A 13,280-nucleotide genomic window follows, 5' to 3' on the forward strand; every position below is an offset into this window, starting at 1 on the left:
TTTACATTGGGAATTTATAGGCTAATGCCTATGGTGCAAACTGGATCGCTAACGCAGCTGAGGAAGCATAAACGGCGTTGGTAACGTGGGCTCAAATTGGATCATAAATTCAAATCTGTTCTGAACAGGGGCCCCCAAAATATGTTTGGCCCAGGGCCCCCAAAATCCTTAAGATGTCCCTGTCAAGGGGAGCCAAAGGCTGCGCGTCATTATTCAGGCCGAGACGCCAATCTGGACGGCCTTTTTTTTCTCGGTTTCTAAAGCAGCGAGGCACAATAATTTGTGACAGATTCTTTTACTGTAAGGTACAAAGAACAGCCAGAATAAAACCTCGCGCAGCAGCGGAGGCCTCTGATCAAGGTCCTTGGACACGGGGGGATACACGTCATAGGCTAAAAAAACAAGCACCCACGAACTGCAAAAATGAGGGGTCTGGGAGCCGTTTCGTAATACCCTAATGGGTGCTACTGCTTGCAATTTTTAAACAGGGCCATGGATTCATCCATGCCTACTGGAATGCCGGAAATACCTGTCTCTCTAAATGTTGACTGCAGGTATGTAGATAAGTCATATCCCCTTCACGCTATAACGGATAACAAGCCTTATCTTGTCTAGACGATTATAGAATCCGGGGACTGGTGTAAAAAAAAAGTCGTTTGTGGTCGCAAACACAATGATTAGCAAACGCGCATGGTTTTCAAGCACACAATGGCTTCTGATAATGTGCAAAAGTCTTCTTACCAGCTGGAAAATTCTTTCCGACTTTTGCCACAAAATTGGAAATAGAATGGAGCGTTCTCCTCCTATTTACAGGTTGGGAGGTTATGTGTCAGAGGTTGGTACCTGCAATCACAGGCCATTGATAAACTACCAACCCCAAACTGGAGTGGTGACTCATTCGGAAATCGTGTTGGCGCCTAGAGTGGAGCAGGAAACGAAACGATGCAGAAAAACACTGCTTCACCCTCCCCACCACGGCTGACGAGTCTTCCAAAATGGGAAACACGTTTTTTAAAACAGCCCCAGTCCCTTTGATGGACAACATGGGGTGTTCTCCATTTGGGATTGCTAATACAGGGCCGCAGGCCTGCTGCCCACTGCATGTCTTCATTCTGGCATTAGCAACCAATCACAGTGGTCACACATTGTAACTTGCCACAACATTCACTAGGCGGGTACGGTTGAAGCCTTCTATGATACTCATTTTATGATGCAATATATTATAGATGGCATTGGAAAATTACAGCCAGGTCACACAATCAGTGCACTATGTCCAGTCACTATTTGCAACCTACATGTATTAGCATCAGGCCCGTAGTTGCGAACAGACATGGTTAGCATCCTTGCAAGCGACCGTGTTTCCTGCATCTACATCCTTCATCAATAAGGGTCCAGTTCAGAAATGGACTGGCCAAAACGCAAAACTTACTCAATTACTGTTGCCACTCGGGTAAGTTACCACCTCTTGCTGTTGCACGTGCAATATGTACAATTCATAAATGCCGACAGGAAGTGTTTGATGTTCGCAGCCACAGCCGACTGAAAGCCATTTCTGTAACCCTACTTATGAACAACACATTGACGTATAGGGTTAAGAGAATCAAATGTTTGCCATCAAGTTTTGGAATTCTCATTTTGGTCTCCAATTATAAATGGCATTTCATAAAAATCGGACATTTGTTCCTTTAGAACTATTTATATATATTTGTAAAAGATTTCTTATTTTAGCAGAATTCAAATAAAACGCATCAGAGGTCTCATTGAAAACTTCGCCAATTGTAGGTTTCCGTGAAAACTCAGTTTTAAAATGTGGAAATGCAGAATTTCAGCCAGGTAGAAAATTCAGCCAGTCAAATTTGAGTTCATGTGCACAAGTGGGAAATTATGTCATTCTCTACTTGAACTCTTCTTCAACGCTCTAAATAAATAGGGGGGTTTCCTTCACATTCCCATCCGCACTTAATCCTGTGGTTGGAAGGAACAGATCAGACTGATTTTGCAGGTTAAGAAACTCCCTGCAGTGGGTCTGTGAATTCTCACACGCCCAGTTTGTGGACAGTCACTCTTCGGACACACCCACACGCCCATCTCTTTTCTAGCGTTTACGAATGCGGAAGCCCTGCTGCACCGGTGGATTTTACATATGCATGAGCGCAAAATACCAACACTTCTGAGTACGGAATACAGGACTCATTCTCCAATTGCAAAGTGAAGGTTTGTGCAAAAGGTGCACAAAAACATGCACCTTTGAATTGTTGGGTGCACCTCACCTCGATCATATCTGCAGCCCCTTAGGTGTACACTCACTGGGAGCTTTTAATGTAGAAAGTGCATTTCAAAACAATTGTCAATGCCTAGGACGTCTATTATTTCAAACATTCACGTCACCCACTTTGCATTTCCTTAACCATCTTCAAGAACCCGCAGGACCCCCACACTTAAGATAAAGACATGTTGCTTGAGGTGTGAAGGGTTACTTCGACAGGTGACACAGATGTTTCCAGCCCTGAACGCCATCGCTGAGCTCCATAAGGCGGGAGTGAGTCCCACTTATGAGAAAGGCGTGATGCACCAGGCTCTAAGAGCGCTGTGTGCTGTTTTACACTATTGATCACCGATACTTGGATGACAAGACAATGAGACACCTGGGAAGTGGCCACAAGGCAAGGTGGGAAATGAACTGAACATCGATTATCAAAAGATTAATGGCACTCAATTAATGTATTCAACTGTATTAATTTTAATTAAGACATAACTGTTCTGGCAATAGCACCTTACCCGAAATATGGATGCTTGTCATGGGGGCAACCTTCCGACAGTTCTAGTTGTGTGCCAACAGCACTTGGCAAAGTGGGATCTATAGGAAATGCAAAAGTGAAGGCCCCAGATCCAAAGTGCAACTGGACTCAAAGAAAAGACTGAGAACAGGTGAATGGCTAAACGGATGGGCACGGGGAACAGCCTTTACAACACAGTTTTGGTATGCGTGGTATTAGTATGCGATGTAATAACATACATCCGATAGGCAGGCATCAACGCAGGCGGGTCTGAAATCTTCACCCTATTCCGACCCTCACAGCTTCTTATAGGCTTCATTATTAGACTCTCAGTCATCTATTATTGGGTGGGCACAACAGGGCGTGGTGGGCGCCTCAGAGAAAACGGAGATGACCCACTTGTCCCTCAATGATGAATCCTTAGACCATCATCCATGAGTCTTTTTCGATGATGCTTCAGTCCCTCTATAATGTCCTCGACGTTGTAACAAAAATACAATCTAACCTTACAAGTTCTAACAACCCACTATGGTGGGTTCTATTAGTAAACCATCAATCAAAATACAAGCTCCCGATAATGTCCAAATCAGACAATGGATTTCCTCTCTGCATCCTGTACTCTTTGCAAGAAGCTAACCCAGCCAGCAGCTCTCCACTAAATACTCCTGTAATTTCACACCTCCTTATCAACCTAAGCTCTCAACTATTGACGCCACGCTGAGTATTACGTACCTTTGTAATTCTATCACTCTTATTTAATCTTGTCTGGCATTGAGTGGTACTGACTGCTCGTTACATAATGGTCAGTGTGGATGAGAAGGGATTCCCACTGGTGAAAAATCACAGCCACTGTGAGCAATGGACTGTCACCACTGATGGACAGGCAAGGGGTTAAAGCCTCATATGAAAGGGAGTGTGACTCCTTACACCACCAGCAAGAAAATACAGATTGGAACTAAGCTGCAGGTGCTGTAAGGGCATCATTTGTCCATTAAAGCTGGTAGAAGTCTGGCATACACTGGACGCCTGTGGGTCTTAAAGAAACTGACTAGGATGGAATGGTCCCAGCACCACTGCTCCATGCAGGGAAGGCCACTAGAGAGTCAGTTCACAGGGTTTGTGGGAGAAGCCCATTGGTGGAGATCTATCGGACAGGTGGTTTGAAATGGGGGGCATTAAAATTGAGGAAGCCTTTTTTCTGCCTCCCTGGGAAAAAAGACAGTGTTCTTCTCTAACTTCCCCCTGCCCGTGTATTACTGCCCCATGTTAATGTTTGATGCCCAGACTGCTAGGCTAGACACTTTACATAATTTTGCCTAAGAATGTTATCTCTTCTTCTGTGGTCTATCACTTGCCAAAACAAATGATCATTCAGTAGTTTATGTTCCAACTCACAACTCTAGAAGCAAGTGCCCTCTGCTGCTCACATAACCTTAGATACTCTCTAAAGTGTTGTTTATAAAGATGCTGCAGAAATGAATACACTTAAAGTGCACTGGTACCCAAAGGCCTGTCAACTTGTACAAAAGAGCCATTATCTAGAATTTCAAAAAGTCAAAGTATGGGGGAGAAAAAGGTGGAAAATCATTACATATCTGAGGGACAGTTAGACCAAGCACATAATATATGGACGAGGCCCGAGTGGGTTTTGGAAAAGATACAAGGAAGAGACAGTCAGATCTCAAGGGGTGAGAAGGATGGTGGAGAAATATCAGTTCAGATAAGGGTAGCAAATGAATGAGTGCATGTGAAAGTCACGTACTTGCTCCGCTAGTACATATTGTGTTGAATCCTCAGCAGTCACTTGCTGTCAACATTGGGCAATCCACAGATTACCCTATTTGTGGCGGGTGGGAAACAGGTGTAATGTTTGTTGCATTGAAAACTATGAGCTCTCGGGCAGGCCTCTGTCAGACATCTGTTCCCAAATTTGGCAAGCATGACCAAGAGTTCAGCACACCCAGTCCTGCACTGGCCAGCTACCAACACATATTCAGAAAGCAAAAGTCACGATTTTGAAAGTTCATTCTGCATGTGTAACATTTCTCTCTGGTCACAAAATCACAATGTAATGCCGCTAACTAGAAACAAAAGTTTGCCATGTTTAAAGAAGTTGTCCACAGCTTTTTCACCACAATATTGTCAATTGGCTGGTGCAGGAAATTTAAGACAAAAAGAGAACACAAGGAAAGGCAGCAAACTATCTTTCAGAATCAAAAGCTTGTGCTGTACTTTTCATTCCAAATAAAATGACAAAATAAAGTACATATTGGTGAAACAAGTTCATGAAATGACTAACGTTTTGGCCATTTACAAGTTCAGCATTCTGGACATGTCCTTCACTGTGAGAACGTCAACAGTGGTAATATGTTGCAGGCCACTGGAAATGCATGTCTGCAATCTCTCATTGAGGGACTTCCATTTACCCCCCAGAACATTCATAAAACATTGGAGACGGAAGAGGGTAGGTGTAGTCTCTAGGCAGGGTTTTGTCTAGGTTTTTGCTAAACCTCTACAAAAGACAGTGCAAAATTTACCGCTCCTAAATACGTCCCTCACTGATTCAATGCTATAGAGGCCTTCCAGGTATAGTGTGCTATTTAAGTCAACTCGCTCAAGCTCAGATCCAGGCAAAGAACTTACTTGCAAAATGTTTAAGAGCATTTAATCTCACAAATTATACTAACAATTATTGGGTTTTTTTCTAAAGCACTTCACACAACTTTTCTGACGTTTCAAAGTGCAATAGATTACATGTGTACTAGTAACCAAATTAATATTTCTCTCTTTAGCGACATTAAATTGGGTTGAATAAAATATGTTCCTTTCAGCGGTTAAAAAAGTCAGACGTGCCATGAAGCGCTATATGACACACTGTATTATTCTGCACAGAGAGCCTGGATGCCATTTCTCTAGTAACAATCAAAGGAGCGGGTTGCTGGGCGATACTACACTATAGTGTAACTTAATTAGGCTCTGGATGGGAGCCCAAATGTTTGTTGGTCCAGCCTTCAAATAAATAGGGACTCAGCTCATGCATATTGCATGAAGGTCCAGAGGGAGAATTTTCCTGCAATGGCAGACACCCATGATGGAGCCAAGGTTATGACAATAAGCACCCAAAAGCCACTGTACCCCAAGTCATCAAAGGAGACAGAACCAGCTGATACAGAACAGCCGATCTGCAGCCGGGGAGGGGGCGGAACTGTGACTTAGACTCAATTCTTTTTTTTTTAACAAGATCTTTTTTTATTATCCAGAGATGATAAAATAGGACTACGCAATGATTTGGTCACTCATGGGGAAATGGCATGGGAAAGTACCACCTTTTTTCAACCTGATGTAATGCATTTAATTAGCACTAAGATTCTAAATAGGTCAATTAATGCATTGCTGTACGATTTAGATTACATCCAGCTAAAAGAGTTCGTTCTGTGTCTCAATATTAAACTTGAAAATAATAAACATGTCTGAGTCGATCAAATAATGCAAAGAAGCCAGCAGAAAACAGACTGCATTTTTTCACTTTTGTGTCATTTAATTATTTTCCAAGAGCTTTTCTTTAAAAGACACATGAACCATGCATTTTTCACATATTCTCATGTCTGAACCATTCCCAAAATTAAGATACACCGACTGACTCATAATAAAATATTTGTTTTGTTTAGCTTTTTACATGCTGCTAATGAAATTGGTTAGTAACAGAAAAAAACGAGCAGGGATAAAAAAAAAAATTACAGGCAATTCACAAACACTTCCAGACTTTCTTAGAATCCCTACTAGAGGTGCATTTCTCCATTTCACCGCCTAGCAGTGCACACACACTAATAGGACTTTAAAAAGGCCATTTTAAACTATTACCTTCCAGTTCGGTTTCCCGCTATGAGATCAATAATTGACCTATGCATTGCGGTTGCCTTACTGTCAAATACTTCTAATCCCTTTAAAAAATCAATGTGTCTGTTTCAGCGGAAAAAAAGCAATGCGACTCTGAACTGGTGTGAAAGAAATGTCATGCAAAAAAAAAAAAATACATATTCCAAACCTGGTCACTGTAGTCCTCGGGGAACAGCCTTCGCACCTCAGGGTCTGTAAATAATTGACAGATAATATTAATTGGGTTTGGATTAGGGAGCAGGCAGAGAATCACACATTAATATTTGATCACAAGAGGATAGCGGCCCTGGCAGGGGATCCGAGGAGGGCAGCTGAGACCTGAGATGGTGGTAAGCGCGTGGAAGCGCTCTTCAAGGCTTCCGCGCCGCCCTCTGCCCGGAAGACGGAAAAAAGGGGCGAGGGCGACCTAGCGCCCTCGTTAACATTTAGATGCTGCTAGGCCAGACCTTAGATCAACCACGAAAGGGCTGCGTGCTTTGAGGCGGGAAAACCTACCCCGACTGCACATTATACGATTGAACTAACACAACATGGCCGACATCACAGAATTGATGCTTCTGATGTTTCTCGACTGATACAAATCATACTGCATTAAACACACATTTCTCAAATACTCGTAGATGAAGAACGCCCTCCAAGAGCTTTAAAGGCAATGGCAGACCCTTGGAAAACAGGGGGGCAATGTATTTTAATCCCAAAATTTGAGGCTCAAGAAACAGGAATGTTGAATAACACAGGGTAACATGAAATGCAGTTATTTTGATAGAAATAAAGACCACACGTTTCTGTTTGTGAATAAGACTTCATGATGGAATCCTTGTAACCTACAGACACCTTAATCTTTAGTTTAAGCAAAAAATGACCAAACGCTAGTTTAAAGCAGAAAACTAGTTCAGTAACAATGTCATCTAAGTCTAGGCTTAAACCAGTTCTCAGATGAACGTGACCTCAAACAGACTCTGGGTATCGGAAGACTAATTCAAAACCAGTCTACGCTGGCCGAATGTATACTGCTTTGACATTCAGCCATTTTATACCCATAATAAGTTTCAGAAAAAAAAACCCTGTCAAAACGATTCTACCAATCGCGACAAAGTCACTGTTGTGGCAGGAAAGATGCTTGAATGGAGATCCAGAAACCTAGAGCAGAAACATCGTACAAGAAGGCCACTGTGGGCACAAACCACGTCTAGTGAGCCTTTGAGCGACTGCTGACTTAAAATAATAGAGCCATAGCTTCTCTCCAACTACTTGTATGTACTAGAAAATGCACATGATCATTACTAGTTTAATCTACTTTTCAAAGACTGGCGGATCTTATCAAACGTGCCTCATAAACCGTGCCATGCAGTGGTTCTGGCCAAACAATTGGTGTTCCTTTCCTTCCATATCCGTATTCTCAGAGATTGACATGGTGTCCCATTACCTGGGCACCCTTGCACAAGGGAGGACGAAGGCAAGGGTGGCTCCTGTTGGGGCATGTGCAGACCAAGAAGGGTCTTAGGGCAGATCGTCTGCTTTTAAAGCTACACGTACTATAGCTCTCCTAATACCCACGCTCACATCCAGACCATGCAAACATGCATATCACAACCATACAACAAAATTATCATGCACAGCCCACTCATAAGGGCTTGCGCATGCGCACACACACACACACACACACACACACACACTCCCACCACCACAAGACCATAACCACTAAATTGTGCTCATTTTTTAATTTATTTATTTTTATTTATTTACTTGAGTTTATATAGCGCTAGCTAGACCCGTAGATATCAGAGCGATTTACATGAGGAAAGTTACATAGGTTACAAGTTACACATTGTTACAGAAGAAACATCAATTACAAGTTACATCAGTTGGTTCATGGCGTGTCGAAGGGTAAGGGGGTAATGTAAAAGGGTAACGGGGAGGGAGATAAAACTCATCAGTGCATAAAGCAGTCATGCACACTCCAGACACAGCAAACGTCATCACACAGCAATAGATGTTCTATTTAACACATCTCTTTGACACTGTCATTCCCATAGACCACAGGATCCAGCACACAAACCAAAAACAAAAGGCAAAAGGACTTACCATCATCCACAAGTCTACTTGACTCCACATTCTCACCAACCAAGCAACACCCAAGTTAATCAGGGCTCTTAAATTCCATTTCCCACGGACTTTATCACAAACATTATCCTATCTGATCTACAACTACAGGAGCCAACAGGAACTTGACCTAAGAAATGTAGACCCATTCCACCATGGCCTCCAGTCAGTACTCTAATCCAATCTTCCACTGACTCTACAATCAATACGATGAAAAAGCGCTAAGCACACTCCTTATGACTCTAGCCTTCAAACAGTGCATCACCAAGTCCATCAACTCCAAAGGTTGCATCCTAGACCTCTTCATGGCAGCCTCAATCCAAGAGGAGTCCTCCATGAGCTTTAGGCGAGAAAGTTCACATACTACGAAATTCTGCTTCTATAGCTTACGAAATACTGCTTCTATAGCTTACAACCTTGCTTCACCATAACAAACATCTGCCAATGTTATCCTCACTTCAAGTGACATGACCTAGTGCACATGTTCCTCTTCCCCCATTATCATTAGTGCTAGTAGGGTCTAACTAGAACAATTACTCTAGAACTACGAGTATTAGTACCATTACTAATAATAATCTGACTGCTAACATTACTATCACTCGTCGTATTAAAAGTAATGCATTTGATACTACGGAGAGTGTTGGTACCATTACTCAAACTAATCTGTTTAGCTCTAATACCTCAACTAGTAATACAAGAACTAACTCTTATGGTGCTAATACTACTACAACTACAACTTAACCTAGGAGTAATCATACTTCCATAATTTAAGCTGGTACCACAATACAACAAATAGTGATAACACCGCTTATCGATATTATCCCTATGGCCAGCATTAGTCCCCTGTATAAGTAAAATTCATACTATGGGTCCTACTACTGATGTAAGACTGGTATACAACTAGAGTAACTACTACTATTACTGCAAGCACTACTACTATAGACACTATTACTATTTTTTCAGATACTATAAGTACGGCTATTAGCATTAATACAACTAGTATTAGTAGTTTTATTTTTACAAGTAGATGGTTAACTACAACTACATCAGTGTCCGTACAAATAGCAATAGTTACAGTGTCAGTACAACGGTCACTGCAGATCCTAGCACCAGCAACAATTGCAAAAAACATCTAATGCCATTATGTGGAGCACTGTGGATGGTGCAAGCATTCACAGCAGAATCGTACCAATAGTGGCAAGTAATGTGGTCACAGTACTACTAAGTAATAGGACGTTTATTAGTGGTACGAGTAGTAGTGATTATAAATGTTGTATTAGTAGTAGGAGTAGTACTAGTATTGATAATAAGTGCAGTGCATGTATCTGCTATCCATTGGACTCTTACGTTCCTCATCACTGCAATATTTTTTGCTGCTAAATACAACTTTCGAGCATGCACTAAGTCCACTGCTTACATTACTGACCCAGATGACAACCCGTGTCCCACACAAAAATAGTGAACAAAGGGCATGCTAGCGTGCTGTTACTTCTCATAATATTTAGAGAAATACTGATTGAAAAACAATTTGAACAGGCAAGTGTATTTATGTCCTGCCTACTAAAGAGCTCATGCCCAGTCTGTTGAGAGACATATTGTGGGCTTACCAAGAACATACAGGGGTGCTTTCAAACCACCCATTGCTTACCATTGGTTGGCCTTCCTGTCACTCTCATTTGCCTACTTCTTATTAATCTTCCAGCTTGTCAATCTCGTGTTTGTCCCTCCCATGAGCATATTCCACTTTACCATCTTTTTTGATTGGCTGGCTTCAACGCTTTACTGCTTGCTTATCAAGCACTACTTTTTTCTTTCAGGTTAAGCACTCCATGAGAGTGCATGTGTTTTTCAGATGTCTCCCTGGTGTACTTATTTCTCTTCCCTTGCACTCCATGATGCTCTTTGTCACTAGGGTACTTCTCCCACCTCCTTCCATGTTGTGCTCGCGGTCGTGTACTCTCCCAGTTGCTTTCTAACCCATGTGCTCCTCCAATGAGCACTACACATTGCTCTCTTGCCAGTTGCTTCTTGTCCACACTCATGCGCTCCTTTTCACTCCCCTGTTGCTTCTCGTCCTGACCCCCTCCGTGTTGCTTCAGTTCCCCCACACCACACCCTGTGTTGCTTTAGCCCACTCAGACCCTCGATATTGCTCCCCGCATTTGCGCGCTCCGTTTTGCTCCCCGCACTTGCGCCCTCCGTGTTGCTCCCCCCAACATGCACTTCTGTACTCATATTGGGGCGGCAAGCCAGTTGAAATCGGAGCCTGCAGCAAATTATTAACTCGGTAATTATGTTGCTCTCTTCTTGATGATGCTCAGCTTGGTGATGCTACGCTTTTCGGCATGAGTATGCTAAAAAGGGCGCATGTATTTATTTTTGTCAATATTTTGTCCACAAATTACTTCCAGCACGGCCAATGCAGCTATAAACTAGCTCTTGTTCTGCCGACATTTGTAAAAGACTTTTGTTGTAGAATGATATACATCTTTCTTTTGTGCTACTTATTTTGTGGGTATTTATAGATGCAGCTCAATAAACTGGAGGGGGGAAAAAAAAGGGAAATAAAAAAATTGCTCATCATTTCTTATGCGCATTTCTTATGCGGGGTGTGCGTGCCAACAAAATGAGACAACAGAAGACTCATCACCCCCCTTTTTATTTCAGTGTCTTTTCTTTAGCCATGATGCACAGCATCATGGATGTGGCCAATGGTTTCTGGCCATGTACAAAGTCAATATGTTCCAAAGTTGCGACCTATTAGCTCTGCCAATGCTTGTTTCTAACGGGCAGCAGAATCAATGATATAATGTTATCAGGACATTTCAGCTTTCTGAATCAGGAATACATTTCGCACCCTCAGATGTTTTACAAGAGGGACTTTCAATAAGTTGAGGAAGTCTCTTAAGGATGTTTAAATCAATATACTGTCAACACAAACGGGCTGCATAATCTTTTCAGTTTTCCATGAAAAAGAGCGCAGCGAGCTTTAGCTTAAGACATGTATGTAGACATTTCGTTAAGGAATGGATATACATTGCATATAATGTTTTACGTGGGATGTGCTCTGCTCTCTCTCAACACTTGCCGACCAGAAATGCAGATCACTTAGGCATAGAAATCATCCAGGCCGCAGTGAATACAAACTGACATTACTTTGGTTTAAAGCATTTTTACAAGTTAAAAGAAAAAAGAAGAGAGTTTAGAGGCTCTCGGTAGAAAGAAAGAAAGAACGAGTAAAGAAGATCCTGGAGTGAGAGGAATACATTCTGATGGGGGATGAAAAGGAAAGAGGAGTATGAGAAGCAGGGGCCTGACAGATAAGCAGTTGCTCGACAGACAGCATTAAAAAATAACTTCCTGTCATCCTGAAGTTTCAAAGTCAGCGAGGTTCATGTATTAATCTGGGAATATCAGCATTTATATCCCTGCTGCGCGAGTCTTAAGGAGAGTTAGTCTTCAAGCGCGTACAGGGCGCTCTTCAACTCTGCCCGGCTCCGCTCTCTTCTCCTACAGCACTGGTTGTCCATCTTTCCCAGGATCCTAGTTCTACCTACTATCTTTGCCTACTTTACGCTTCACTTTACGTCTCTTCCTGGTGGTCAGGCGCACGTCATGTTCTTCCAACGTGGTCTAAGTTATAGCTCACATATCAGGCATCAACCCTGTGGTTATCGTACCAAATATTTCCAGCTTTAGTCCACGATCGATCGGAACATTACGAATATTCACAAAATCCACCTCCTGTAAATTTAGATATACTGCGACTAAGTAGGGATCACTTACAAAGCTCTTATCCTTACAACCTGTTATGGGTCCAGTCCTCCTGGACCAACATCTAGGACCCTTGAATCACAGTAACATTCAAATTTGAACTGTATTACTAAATGGTAAGGATCCTATCGAATGCTGTCGCCCCAACCATCATAATCCATAGTTAAAACAGTTTGAAGGCGAGGCTACTAACAGAAGCAGACCCTAAACCTCCACCTAAATTCTTTGAAAGACCAATGAAAAGTAGGAAGGTGGGTCTGCACCCCTGCTTTACTGTTCCGAGAGGGCCTGCTTTGGAAGGGCTATGCTAATGCCAACATCATGGCCGCAGCCTCGGCAAACAGATCCAATTTGTGTATCTGGAAGAAAAGCGGGAAAAAATGTTCCTCCACAATGTGCCCCTGTGTTCCAAGTGTCTCATTCCCAGGTGTGGGAATTGCTCGTTAAGGGCCCAAACTGCCTACAAAGTGCAGTTTAGAATCATAGGACCTGCCCCAGCCGTCGAAATCATGATAGTGGGGAGTGGTACTGTTGGAACTTTGAAACCTTGGCTTATCTGGCCGCCATGGTATAGATGTGATGTTGGGTACAGGCAGTACCGTGAATGCCCATCCAAAGCATGCAACCCTTCCTGGCACCAACCATAAGAACCTAGAGAGCCCGTCCTTACCGGTAAAGTAGAGAGGAGGGTATTGGTAATGTTTATGGTTTTAATTGACTAATAAACTA

General features: G+C 42.5%; 1 protein-coding gene across 4 annotated transcripts in view; it reads right to left on the reverse strand.

Moving 5' to 3' along the window:
- Positions 1-13,280, reverse strand: part of DENND1A (DENN domain containing 1A) — a 1,317,400-nt gene that overhangs the window by 1,075,683 nt on the left and 228,437 nt on the right. For all 4 annotated transcript variants that reach the window (XM_085613741.1, XM_085613740.1, XM_085613739.1 and 1 more), the window contains exon 3: positions 6,823-6,866. In XM_085613741.1, the coding sequence (XP_085469867.1) occupies positions 6,823-6,866 (44 nt within the window). The remainder of the gene's footprint in view (positions 1-6,822; positions 6,867-13,280) is intronic.

Source organism: Triturus cristatus, chromosome 1_2 (genome assembly GCF_964204655.1).
Source record: "Triturus cristatus chromosome 1_2, aTriCri1.1, whole genome shotgun sequence".
NCBI lineage: Eukaryota > Metazoa > Chordata > Amphibia > Caudata > Salamandridae > Triturus > Triturus cristatus.